Source organism: Sinohyriopsis cumingii, chromosome 14, assembly GCF_028554795.1.
Source record: "Sinohyriopsis cumingii isolate HCF-2022 chromosome 14, ASM2855479v2, whole genome shotgun sequence".
NCBI lineage: Eukaryota > Metazoa > Mollusca > Bivalvia > Unionida > Unionidae > Sinohyriopsis > Sinohyriopsis cumingii.
In genome coordinates this window covers 49,153,481-49,168,180 of record NC_142974.1, presented here as the reverse complement: position 1 = coordinate 49,168,180, position 14,700 = coordinate 49,153,481, and the positions used below count along the sequence as shown (strand labels likewise).

At 34.9% G+C, this 14,700-nt stretch overlaps 1 protein-coding gene across 1 annotated transcript in view; it reads right to left on the bottom strand.

The window, feature by feature from the left end:
- LOC149783746 (uncharacterized) overlaps positions 1-13,793 on the bottom strand; it is a 49,385-nt gene extending 35,592 nt beyond the window's left edge. The window contains exons 1-2 of the mRNA XM_089932897.1: positions 12,354-13,793; positions 6,453-6,508 (exon numbers count right to left, since the gene is read on the bottom strand). Coding sequence (XP_089789023.1) covers positions 6,453-6,508; positions 12,354-13,317 — 1,020 coding nt within the window. The 5' untranslated portion in view covers positions 13,318-13,793. The remainder of the gene's footprint in view (positions 1-6,452; positions 6,509-12,353) is intronic.
- Between the last annotated feature and the right edge of the window lie 907 nt (positions 13,794-14,700).

Below are 14,700 nucleotides of genomic sequence, written 5' to 3'. Positions count from 1 at the left end.
ATTCGAAATGAGGCATTTATCAATCAAAGTCATAATAAGATTACAGGCTTATAGTCTATGCTGCGCGCTTTTGACGGCGCGTTTGACGGGCATATTTCGTTGCGCGCTTTTATCAGGGCGCTTTTGACCTCCGCGCTTACGACGGGGTGCTATTAGGTGGAGTGCACTTTGTGTTTTGATCCAGTGGTTTTCATTTGAAATTGGTCTTCGTTTGTGATACCAGTAAACTACTCATGCAGTGTTGTCAAGTTTTGTGCTCAATTTTCTATTAAACCCAGGATCCTGTTACACTGAATTTTAATTAATTTCTTTCAACTTCCACAACTATATGTGCTGAGCGTGCTGACGATTCTTTAAAGTTCTTAAGGTTTCTCTGTCGAGGTTTGAAACCACTAAACTGCTTTAAAATTTTAAAATGATATGGGTGGATAAACGAGCCTCTGGTTTAAATGAGAATTCTATTGAAACCTGAAATTAATCTGAAATTTGATCACAATGTTCATATCATGACTGTACTCAAATGTTGGAATACTTTAAAACACGTTTTCGAACATGGAGATGATTGTTTTAAAGACAAAGAAGCTGTTATCGTATTTCTGAAGTGGCAAGAAACAATTCATAAGAAAGACATTAGCAACATTTTATCAGTACACCAGCTTGTTTTTGTTCACACATCCATCCTTGTGCTTTTTACTCACATGAGTTATATTTACCCTTACTTTTAAACACGTTTCCGTTCTCTTTATCGTGGAAATGTTGTACTCTTTTCATTCGCTTCTAGAATGTGGTTGTTGGTGCGATATTAATGAATTAAGTAGAATATTTTGTTGTGCATTTAAATAAATCGCTTTGCTGCTAGAATAAAGGCGCAAAAATAGTTTGATACTGGCGCGTTAATATCCTTAGCTGCCAGGCAAACTGCATCCATGGACATAGCTGGCATCCTTTATTCAAAAAATCAGACTGTATATTTCAACCCGTTGATGCCGTTCCGCAACCGAGCATGTGCAACGTTTCAAGATGGCAGTTCCCCAACCGATCATACGCGACTTTTCAACATTGCTGAGAGAACGATGGTTAGCACATGATAAATGTATCTTGGAAGTGAAACCCAAGCATTGAAACTTGATCAAACCGACATGGAATTATTTCTTAGTTCTGTGTATGAAGAGTCTACAAATGAAGTGATTCTTATTCTGAATTCACTGAAAGCTTGAAACATCTTCATGAGTGTTGAGCTTTACAAATCAAAATTTTTGCAATTGATGTAAGTTATCTATCAAAGTATATTTTCTTCTACTTGTCTTCTTTAAAGTTAATTAAAAATCTATATCAGGCAAGACGCATCAGCTAAAATGTTCACATTTAACAAATTTCCAGCTCCAATAATCTGATATAGTTTTTCAGCCAGTATTTGCTGAATGAAGTAATAATCAAAGATGAACAACGCTGTGATTTAGCCATTTCAGATTTTCTAGGTAGCTCATATTTTAACCACATTTGTAAAATATTATTGATGCACAGTTCAATCTATGACATAATGATTGTGCAGGACTCAATGTGCGAATTAAACTTGGTTAAGTAAAATATTGTGCATGTATTGATTATAATATCGACATGACATTATCCGTTATTCAACAGATCTAACGCTGCTTTAGGATTCATTCAAGTAGGTGACTGATTCAGTTTTCACACTTTTAGAACATTATCTTTGATAGCCACGAAAATCCTTTAAGCATGCTATTTTTGATTTAAAACAAAATATTCATAACCAAAAACCATACTGAAATGTATACCAAATATTTGCCATAATTCATTTTGAGAAATTATATGATGATAAACTTAGAAGTACGATAAGGTGAATGGTAAGACCAGAGTAAACAGAAGGTTTCCAACTAGTGGAAACTGGGCATCAAGCCTGTTGAAGCCCACGAGTAGAAATTATCAATGTCACGTGAAAGAAGCATTATGCATGGCATCCAATTACTTCCCGTGGATTAAAATAATAAGGATAAATAGTGACAAAATAAAACCACGCATATGATGGAAAATCAAACCATGTTTCCAAGCATCATACAATGCAACATAAACGACTCAAAAGTAACATTTTTCATGATATTTTATTTTCTAAACAAAATCTTTAAAACTCAAATGCTTTCAAAGACCTAAGTAAACTTTAAATGATTTTTTATGCCTTAAATTGAGGTGTTCATTTGTCAGTGACTTTGAATAACATTTACTGGCTGTGCAGACCCAATCGTATAGCGGGTGCTTCAGGTTTCAGTGCTTAAATGAGAATTTCTCAATATGTGTTACTGATTACCATAGCAACCTCCCTAAAAGCTTTTCCTTCATTTGATATAAGACGAAAGTTTGTTCTTGTACAGATAGGCAGAGATAAACTATATATTTCCAGAATTTCAAATGTTGCTGAAAACGTCAAACCTTTTGAGACATAATGATGTATAAAATAATTCCTGCACAGTCAGTTGTACATAATTATCAAGAATTGTAAATATATATTGACTTGTAAGCTAATGATTATGTGAGACATTACTAAAGTGGAAATTAAATTAATCAATCAACCAATTTTTCTGATCTTTTAATGCCACTGTTTTTATAATCATAGGTATCATAAACCTATTGTAGGATTAGTCATGTTATCTACATGCTGACTTTTGCATATCAATAATTAATAACTATGACAATAATTTGGTTAATGAGAAAAGAAATAGTTTTTAATGAGACGTCTCTTTCAAGACTGTCTTTTCATCTCCATTCTAAGGTATGTTTCCTGTACTTTATTTTTAGTTTGATTTTCCTTGGATTATGTTAGGTAACTTTTATCACTGCATATTTTTAAAGAAATAAAATAGCAATATTGTATAGTGCAAGATCGCAACCAGTGTAAAGTAAATAAAAGAAAGTATGTTTTTCATGATTATAAATATGTAAACAAAAGTATTAAAATTTCAATAATATTGAGATATAACTGAAATACAGCTTCCTAAAACTGTTTAGATAAAACATTCTCAAGTGCTGCAACAACTTTTGGAAGAACCGTGTTATACACATTTGAGTATCTGATTTCAATGAATGTCTTTACCTGAATTTAACGTTAGAACAGCTACAGCAATTAAAACCTTTTGTTACGTATATTTGATTTAATTTGTGTTTGATTTGGTTTGATTGTTTGTGGGTTTTGGAGTCTCTTTATTTTCTTTTCATGTCAATGTAATGTAATTTCGATTACTAGGACTTTGATATGTTCCGGAAAATTCAGTTGGACCTGAATCTTTCCATAGAAACCTAATAATAGAAACATTGTCTCTACTTTTAGCATAGTTTCTGACCTTGATTGAGGGTCAAGTAAATAACTTTTATTCTCTGAGTAAAATGATTGGTTGTTATCAAGGACATACAAGGGCTACGTGATTTTTATATGTAAACATGATCACGTGATCCTTTATTTTAGCAATTAGGCATTTCTAAACTTGCACATTGCTTAGTATTAATAGTGATCCTTAGAGAGAGATCTGTGAGTCTGGACTTAAAAACGCTTGATGTCAAGTCGTTTCCTTCCGATGTAGCCAGCTATTGAGTTATATGTAAATTTTTCTTCAGATTATTTGGATTCTAAAAAGATTAATTCGTTTCTCTGTAAATAGTGTTGTGTTCATACAGAATTCTTCAACAAAGACATTTCCTAAAACTTTTGTTTGGATTTCCAAAACAGGAGGATTAATTATTGTGTTTCTACAAGGAACTGTAGACTTCAACACAGGAAAGGTTACAGCATACTTCATCGCCTTCCATCTTGGATTCTTCGTCGGGACTCGAACTTGAATTCATTAGAACATTTTATTATTAGGACTTCTAAAATTTTATTCGTGTATTATTCTTGTATTATTTTTGGATTTGATTCGGGAAACAGTAGGTTATTTTGTTTCTTCATGTTTACGGTATTTTTCCAGGGAAATAAATTACTATATTTTTCAAAGCTTTTAGTTTTCACTCTTTCTTATGCTACGGTTTATTCGAACCTAAAAACGTGTCACAATAATTGGGCGCTTGTCCTCAGGATAATTTTTAACTTTGGATAGAATATTTCAGAAAACTCTGACTTCTGAATTCCCCATGTTTTTGAAACCTTTAGTGAAATCGACAAGCTTTTTCTAAACGGTCATCAAAAGTAGAGATCTTTCCTTCAAATCCTACCCAGGAACAGTTAGATCTTTTCAAAAAAATGATGAATTGATTCAATTTCCCAGAAAATACGATCCTTCTGAGATAAAGGCTTCCTTAACGAAAGAGGAAAAAAATAGTTTGGTTCAGAATTTGGTAGAAAATGATGTTTTGGATAAAAGTGCTTTGGTTTCAATCAGTAACACTGATACAAAAGTAAAGGAATTAGAATTAAAACACAAGATTGGAGTTGAGGAAGCTGGACCTTCAGAAAGATAAAGAAGAAAAACAAATGCGAATGCAGTTGCAATAAAACCAAATGCAGTTACAATATGAGAGAGAGAGAGAGAGAGAGAGAGAGAGAGAGAGAGAGACAAACAGACAGACAGGAAAGAGAGAAAGAAAGGCAAATGCAGTTATAGAAGGAGCAAATGCAGTTACAGAAAGAGCATATGCATTTACAGTTGGAGAAAGAGAAGTAAGAGAGGGAATATCAATGTAGAATGAAAGAAATGGAACTGGCAAGTGAAAAGCACATTCATACTTCAAATCCAAATTTAAGTTTTGATCTAGCAAAAAATATTAGATTAGTGCCCCATTTCAGAAAAAAAGAAGTAGACAAATATTTTACTCATTTTGAAAAAGTTGCTGAAAATTTGAAATGGACAAGGGAGCATTGTTACAATGTGTACTCACTGGTAAAGCTAGTGATACTTACAATTCACTGTCAGCTCACCAAAGTGGTGAATATGTTTAGGTTAAAGAATGCATCCTAAAAGGTTATGAGTTAGTCCCTGAAGCTTATCGGCAAAAAAAAATCTGAAACTATAGAAAAGAGACTGGACAAACTCGTGTCGAATTTGCTAGAGAAAAAGAGCAGTTATCTAATAGATGGTGCTTAGCAAATAAAGTTGAACGAGATTATGAAAGTTTCAAACAACTTGTATTACTTGAAGATTTCAAAAACCGTGTCAACAGTGACATATCTTGACGAGCATAAGATTAATACCTTGGAAAATGCTGCTTGTGTTGTTGATGAGTATTATTTAACTCATCAAGTTCCTTTTGTAAATAAGACTTCTACTTAACAGTCTTCTGGCAGAAAAGTATTTCAGCCTAATGCAAGACATTCTAAACCTGATACTGACACAACTTGTAAAAATCAAGCTTCTGATAAGCTTGATTCAAGATCCTGGTCTCTTCCTTCGTGTAATTATTGCAAGAAAAAAGGACACGTAATTTCTGATTGCTACAAATTGTAAAATAGGTACCAGAATCAAGGCAGACCTATTCCAAATGTTCTTTTTTCTAAGAGGTCAATGTTCGGGTCAGGTATTGAAAGCAATACATTTGTTGGGTCTAATAAACCATCTGACCTTATTATGGAGAATTATGAACCATTCATTTTATATCGAAGGGTTCTATATCATCCTTGGGTGATTCGGCCAATCCTATCCCTATTAAAATTTTAAGGGACACAGGAGCTTCTCAGTCTTTTATTTTCAGGTATTTTGCTTTTTTATGAGAAGTCTTCTTCTAATGAGAGTGTTCTTATGCAGCGAGTAGAGTGCGGCTTTGTCAATGCTCCTCTCCATTTTTTAAATTAGCCATCAGACGTAGTCCCAGGACCCGTGACAGTCGGAACAGTCTCTGTTTTACACGTTGAGGGCGTTCATTTACTATTAGGCAACAACCTAGCTGTGGAGATAAGCGTGTGGCTATTCCACTTGTAACTGACAAGCCTTACTTGGATCAGAAGGTCGATCCAATTGAAAAAGAATTCCCTGATTTATTTCTAGTTTATGCAGTTACCAGAGCTATGGCAAATAAAGCTCTTGAGAATGATGTAAATAAGGAAAGTATTCCTTTAGCTGACACATGTATTACTGATGCTTTTTAGTGAGGTCACTTTCACTCCTTCTTTGGGTCAATCAGAAGGTATTGATCACAGTGATCCTCTTTTAACGGCTCAAGGTGATAAACGATACTCATTTGTCATCAAACAGGAAGTTCCTGAGATCTCCTGTTTCAAAGGTTCATTAGTGAAACTGAAGCTACTGAAGTTCATGTCTGTTACTTCATTAAATATTTAATTCTTTATGAGAAAATGGATAACTCTCGAGGTACCTGCTGGTGATAAGTGGTCTGTGAGCTATCAACTTGTAGTTCCAAAATGTAACAGACAGGAAGTACTTCCTCTGGCCCATGAAACTCCGCTGGTTGGTCATTTAGGGATTAATAATACTTATCAAAAGATATTGACTCACTTCTATTGGCCAAAAATCAAAATTGATGGTGGTAAACACTGTAGATCTTGTCATACCTGTCAAATGGTAAGAAAACCCAATCAGAAAATACCTAAGTCTCATCTACAACCTATTCCTGCTTTTGACAAACCATTTAGTCATCTATTCTATGACTGCAAAGTTACTTCAAAGTTTCTGAGGGGCCCTGAGTGGCCGAGTAGTCTAAAGCACTCTCCATTATGATCACTGCAATCTCACCTCTGTCTGCGTGGGTTTCGAGTCTAGGAATATGCCAATGTGAGTATGTGAGAAAGCTTGCCAGTAGCTTTTCATGGGTTGATGGTTCTTCTCAGGGTTTTCCCGGGTTCTTCCTCCACCATTAATACTAGATGCCATGCATAGCCTATTGTGTGCTGAAAAATGGCGTTAAACCCCACAACAACAAAAACAATTCAAATATTGGTACTCTTTTACAAACACTGTGCACCTTGTTGTCCAGGTACAGTACAATTGTCCAAAATCATTCCATTTATGTTTTCAAGCAAATAGTTGAAGTGCATACGAACAATGAAAACTATACCACTATGGTAAACAAAAAAAAAGAGAACAAACTTCTTCAAAATGGACATCAACCATGAAATGTGTAACATGTGCAATTAGGTAAACAGGAACAATTACTGTAATATTGCAAAGTCTATGTCACCTAAACACTATACTTGTGCCAGACTATTTGTACCAAAAGAGATTATGTCCAATGTGCATGTGTGCATGTGTCTTTTATAACACGGAATATTGATAGAGCTCCGAGATCGATTATAGCAATTTATGTGGCATTTTAATTCATTTATTGCTTGCAACGTTGTGTAAGTATTAAACTTCTTTTATTTTACTATCATTTTATAGGTATGGCACTGATGGTTCATTAATTACTTCACATGATTGAAAGAAAAAGAACAAGAATTTAAACAAATCATCAAGAAGAGATACAATAATACAATATATTCCTGTAGCCTGTAGCAACAACTAATTGCTAATAAATCCAAGAACAAATACATGTGCAAATATTAATAATGGCTTGTATGTGATATTTTTTCCATCTCCATTTAAATGTCTGGTAATGATGGTCCAGTGAGGCTGTTTTCACTTGGAACATACTGAGTGGGTCTGATTTGACTTGATAACCAGCACTGGTGATGAATCCAGTAAGATTTTCTCGCCATCTCATTTGCATCTCTTGTAAACATGTTAGATGATGACAAATGCACTTTCTGTAAGAGTGAGGAAGAAAGTATTGAACATCTATTCTATGACTGCAAAATATGGTTTTTCTCTAGTATGTATCCTCATGTGCAGATTCAAACGTCCACAGCAACTAAACCTTTTGTCACATACTTCACACTTAAATGGTTTTTCTCCTGTGTATGTCATTGTGTGTTTATTCCGACTTCCACTGTCACTAAATTTTGTATCACATACTTCACAATTAAATGGTTTTTCTCCAGTATGTAACCTCGTGTGCTTATTCAAATATCCATTCTGGGCCCCGCGTGGCCGAATGGTCTAAAGTGCTCTGTTATGGATCACTGCCATCTCACCTTTGTCTGCGTGGATTCGAGTCTCAGATTCGGACAATGTGGTTACGTGAGAAAGCTTGCAGTAGCTTCTTGTGGGTTGGTGGTTCTTCCCGGGGTTTTTCCCAGGTTCTTCCTCCACCATTAATACTGGCCGCCATGTATAGCCTATAGTGTGCTGATGTTGTTGTTGTTGTTGTGGGGTTTAACGCCACTTTTCAGCACACGATAGGCTATACATGGCGGCCAGTATTAATGGTGGAGGAAGAACCCGGGAAGACCAGGAAAGAACCACCAACCCACGAGAAGCTACTGGCAAGCTTTCTCACATACCCACATTGGCTGAATCCGAGACTCGAAAAGGCACAGACAGAGGTGAGATGGCAGTGATCCGTAATGGACAGCGCTTTAGACCACTCAGCCACTCGGGCCCCCCCATATCGTGTGCTAAAAAATGGCGTTAAATCCTACAACAACAACAACAAATATCCATTCCATCAAAACATTTTATCATACTTCATGTTTTTCTCCAGTATGTATCCGCATGTGCTCATTTTGACAGCGTCATTCAGTGTTCCACTGAGAGTAAAACTTTTACCACAACTATTACACTTATTTGGTTTTTCTCCACTTTAGATGTTCACATCGAGTCAGCATTTATTACATACTTCACACTTGAATTTTTTCTCTCCAATATGTACCATCATGTGCTCATTCAGTGATTCACTCAGAGTAAAGGTTTTACCACAAACATCACACTTAAATGGTTCTTCTCCATTGTGTATCCACATGTCCTGAATTTGATTTCCTTTGTGACTATCACATACTTCACACTTATATGGTTTTTCTCCAGCATGTGTAATCATGTGCTGATTCATATCTCCACGGTGACTATACATTTATCACATATTTCACAGTTATATATTTCTCATTCAGATCTCCGCTGTTACAAAACTTTTGTCATACAACATCACACATTAAAGGTTTATCTCCTGCAAGTCCAGTCATGTGATTATTCAGATTAAACTCTAGGCTAAAAATATAATACATACTTCACAAGCACTGATAAGACAGTGTACATTTTGATGGCTACTTTCAGCAAAACATTCGTCACAATCTTCACATTTATATGGTTTTCCTCAGGTTAGTATAAAACTTGAAAAGGATTCCTTCTTCCAAAACCTAATGTTTTCATTTGGCTACAAGGGATCAGGGTCAAAATGGACTGGTACCAATAAGGCCCACAACCAAAACAGACTAATGCTTAAAAGGCCCGGTCTAAAAAGGCCCATTTGACCTTTCTGCACATTTTCTGTTTCTTTGAGATATTTTCTTTTTCACTGACAGGTCAGGTCATTTTTCATCTGTACAAATTATGAAGTTGTATTTGGTCCTCCACTGTAATTAAAAAAATGTAATGTATACATCTCTCTGTGTTTGACCAATGTTTGTCCATTGGTCATCATCAAGTGATTAAATGTCTCATGTAATTTAAAGCTACCCTGATCTCTTATCATTCGACACGTCTCTGCTCCTGTCCCTAAGCGGTATCATGCAGCGTTCATATAAACAATAGCATTTTCTACTTTCCAGTTTATCAAGAGTCAAGCTACCAGACGAAGTGGGCGACTAAGTCGCCTAAAAACTATAAATGTTGCATTCTTTTGTTAGGAAAGCTAAAACGACTTTGCCCTGTGAATTTTTTTAGAGGAACATTGAATGACCATCTGTTTTGATATGCCCCCTTGCCTTGGCCGGGTTAGTGCTAGTGTTATGTTATACCACAAGGTGAAAATGTTGGCTTCAAGCCATCAGATAGTTGGTGTTAATATCAACTGTGCCGACAAATAAATTCTTGCACAGAAGCAGGCATGCGTTTTGATAGCTGATTGGCCATTAACCCTTTCCCGAGTAAGTTAGCAACTATTACTGTCCAATTTCCGCCAAGTTAACCCTTGATGATAAAACATACAAACATTGCTTTAAAATGTAAACTGATGTAAATAGCAATTTGTGTTTTAAGAATTGAACCAGTAACACAAAATATTTTAAGTGCCAGGTGTACATTATTTTCTTCATAAAATCAGTTTGGAGCCGTAAGTTAACCTTTAATGGGGAAATAATGGCAGACATCGCTGAGTCTATTATTAGATTGTCTGTTTTCGTAAACCGGTCTAAACATGACGTTATTGAAGATTTAGCTTTAAGTGCAATTATGTAGGTCAGAAACAAACAGATCAATGTTATGTTTGGAATTCATGAGATAGTATAAAGTCAATGTTGTATGCTGCGTTCACTTATTTTTGTGAAAATATGAAGGAAAAAAAACAGCAAAGCAAATACTATTTCATGCTACACCAAGTACACGGGGAAATAATAAAACCTTATATTTGCAATCCTACCTATGGACTGTTGTAACGAAGCTATAAAGTGAGTGGTTACATTAAGAAAACCCCTCTTTCTAAAAATAGATACACTCACAGTTGGCTGTGTCAATTCAGTTGGGATAAAAGGGTTTAGTTCATTCATATACTGACTTTAATACATCTGGATGTTGTCCATGATGAGTTATGGTAAAGTTCTATCGGCAAGAAAGAAATTACGATGAAGTGTACGATCTGAAAGACGTGAATTTGCTCTCATGTATATGGTGCGGGGTGGGTGTGTTTCAATCAAGTTTAGAAATCTTTTCAAGTGCTATTTTATAGTGAACTTTTAGAAAGTAAAACGAAAAATTCTTGATTAAGGGTAGTTGATTAAGCATTTGTACTAATTTGCAACTACAATACTGTAATCTAGTTACAATTCATTATCACATATAGTTTCTCTTTTTAAGTCATAATTTCTACTAAACTGTCCTTTCCAAGGTTTCATAAATTAATTTCCCTTGTACTGTATTTGGATTTAATTTCTCTTGTACTGACTTTGGATTCAATTTCTCTTGGATTGTATTTGGATTTAATTTCTCCTGGACTGACTTTGGATTTAATTTCTCTTGGACTGTATTTGGATTTAATTTCTCTTGGACTGTATTTGGATTTAATTTCCCTTGTACTGTATTTGGATTTAATTTCTCTTGGACTGTATTTGGATTTAAATTCTACTGGACTGACTTTGGATTTAATTTCACTTGGACTGTATTTGGATTTAATTTCTCCTGGACTGTATTTGGATTTAATTTCTCCTGGACTGTATTTGGATATCCAGTCTGATCTTCCATATACAAAGAACAATTTTGCTTCAACTGTCAGGTACACAGCACCGAAAGACAAGCAGCACCAGAGAAATTATTCTACAATCAGGATAGAATGTTTGGCTTTGCAACATTTTGTAGCATATGAGTTGAAGTCCTCTGATTATTTTATTTAGTGATCACAGCCCACTTACTTTCATTAAAAACAATAATCATAAATTACTGAGAAGTCTCATGCTGCAGGAATACAACAACAACAACAACAACAACATAAGGCACATCTGTTGATAAGATAATGTGATTGTATGTGCACTTCCATGTAGATAAAAGTACTGCATTACTGCAAGTATATTTTGTGTCATTCAGAAGACATCTTTCTACATAATTTAAATACCTGATTCCATATATTTGACAAATATAATATAAAAATGAAAAATAAATCTTGATTTTTTTTGCTTTATGGGTGGAATATGTATATCTATATCATTTCACTAGAAATGACCCATGTAGGGAATTCCAGGGCATGCTGTTGTGTCAAAGGGCACTTGATAGTGTTTGTATAAAGTAACACTAACAAAGAAATACAATTTCTATAACAAAATATTCATTTCCTGTTTCATATCAAGCCTTGGGAATCTACCATCATTTGTCGCTGTGCAGATTTAATTGTACATGAATCATTTAAATTATTCATGCAAAGAATTCATTTACTTTTGGACTTTTATGAGATCTGATTCATAGTATTGTGTCTATGGATTTTTCCCTTTATGTTCTAGGGAAACAAATGATTCTTTTAATGTAACTTAAACTGTTAGTTTCACTTTGTTTCTAGTACACTGATGATCGTACAGCTGTAACATCTCCAGCACGTGTCCCTCTGTGTTTATCCAAATCTCCACTTAGACGAAACATTTCATCATATACTTCAAACAAAAATGATTTATTTTTAATGTCCACTCCCATTAAACATTTTAATACATACATCACAATTAAATATCCTTTTTTCCCCTATTAGATGTCTTCATATGTTTATTCAAATTTCCACTGTGATTAAACTTTTCATTACATGCTTGACACCGAATGAGATTTTCCCAGTGTCTATCCCAGAATGAATATTTTGATGCCCACAAAGAGTAAAGATTTTACAACACATTTAACAGTTTAATGGTTGACCGCCTGTATGTATCCTCGTGTGCTTATTCAGATTTCCACTTGTACGAAACCTTTTATCACATACTTCACACATAAATGGTTTTTCTCCAGTATGTGTCCTCAGGTGAACCATTAAAAGTTCATTTTTAATAAACCTTTTATCACATATTCCACATTTAAATGGTTTTTCTCCTGTATGTATTCTCATATGAATCATTAGACTTCCACTTCTACTAAACATTTTATTACATACTGCACACTTGAATGGTTTTTCTCCAGTATGCATCCTCATGTGAATTGTTAGATTTCCACTGGTATTAAACATTTTATTACATACTTCACATTTAAATGGTTTTTCTCCAGTATGTATTCTCATGTGACTTGTTACATGTCCAACTGTATTAAACATTTTATTACATACTTCACACTTAAAGGTTCTTTCTCCATTATGTACCCTCATGTGCATCATCAGATTTTCACTTGATCTTAGAATTTTAAAACATACTTCACACTTAAATGATTTTTCTTCTGTATGTGTCCTCTTGTGTTTTTTCAGATGTCCACTTACACTAAATTTTTTATGGCATACTTCACACTGATATGGTTTTTCTCCAGTATGTATCCGCATATGGATATACAAAGTTCCAGTTTTACTAAACCTTTTGTCACATGCTTCGCACTTAAATGGTTTTTCTCCTGTATGTGTAGTCATGTGCAGCCTTAGAAGTCCACTTCTACTAAACCTTTTATCACATATTTCACACTTAAATGGTTTTTCTCCTGTATGTATCCTCATGTGTGTAATTAGATGTCCATCCTGACTAAACAGTCTGTTACATACTTCACACTTAAATGGTTTCTCTCCAGTATGGATCCTCAAGTGGATCTTCAGACCTCCACCGTTACTGAAACTTTTATCACATACTTCACACTTAAATGGTTTTTCTCCAGTATGCCTGTGCGTCATCATGTGCTTAGAGTTCCACCGCTACAAAGATTTAATCACATACTTCACACTTAAATGGTTTTTCCCCAGTATGCCTGTGCGTCATCATGTGCTTATTTATAGTTCCACCGCTACAAAGATTTAATCACATACTTCACACTTAAATGGTTTTTCTCCAGTATGCCTGTGCGTCATCATGTGCTCATTTTGAGTTCCACCGCTACAAAGATTTAATCACAAACTTCACACATTCTACCATGTGATTGTCAATATTCAGATTTCCACTCTAGACTAAACCTGCCATTACATACTTCACATTTAAATGGTTCCTTTCAGGCACTGATATGTCTATGTAGAACTTTGGTAACCACTCCAGCCGAACATTTCATCACCGGTCTATCGAAACATCCTGTCATTAAAAGGAGGAAGTCTCCAACTGCTACACAAACAATATTTATTTCACTTACGTTCTGTACACATCAACTAGTTTCCAGTGTGGATCGCGGCGCCCCCTGTCTGGGGAGCAGTTCTTTTCTAATATTGGAGTTGTTTTGGGGAGCAGTTATTAATTATAAATAGATTATAAAACTACTATACCACATACCACTGAGATTAAACAAACATCACATTTTGATTATGTCTAGATAAAAAAAAAACACCAAAACAAAACAAGCGAATCAATTCCGCCAACATAAAAAATAAAATAAATGATTAATCATAATTTTACTGTCTTTGAGCCTTAATTGGCCAATGAAGATTTAAACGGAACTGAATTATATACTGAACAGCTTTAAAGCCCCATTCAAATGAACCAGCTTCAAAACAGTACTAATCTATCTACGCGTTTGCACATTTATGAAAGTCACTATCTTAGAAAAATAAATGAATCAGGCTGGTTTTAGGATCACTCTCCCATTCAACGTCAGCAATGGAGTGTTGGTTGCTGGGGTTCGGACGCATAAGACCATGCTGGTTGGGTGCATCCTCATGTGGTGGCACGGATTGCATGTTACTCTGAGACGCTGTGCTGGACTCCGAATGGGTCCTGACTGGACGATGTGGAGGACACACGGTACGAATTATACGGAAGAACTGTGAACCAGTCTAGAAATGAGTGAAGAAATAATAGAGTATATACGGGTTTGGTGGTCCATAATTGGTTAATAACGAAAAATAAAATTTTAGTAAAAATATCTTTTGAGAACTTATCTTATATGTAATTTTAAAAAAAAATAGACAAATTTCTACTGATGCAATTTTAGTATTTTTACAGGCTTGACTCAGGAGCACTCAATAATGAAAGTAGCACCTGATTCATTTGGTGCAGAATCAATTGCATGTGTTTCATACACATGTAGATAAAAAAAAAAATGCCGCGGCTCATATGGTGTTTTCCACACATAAGCT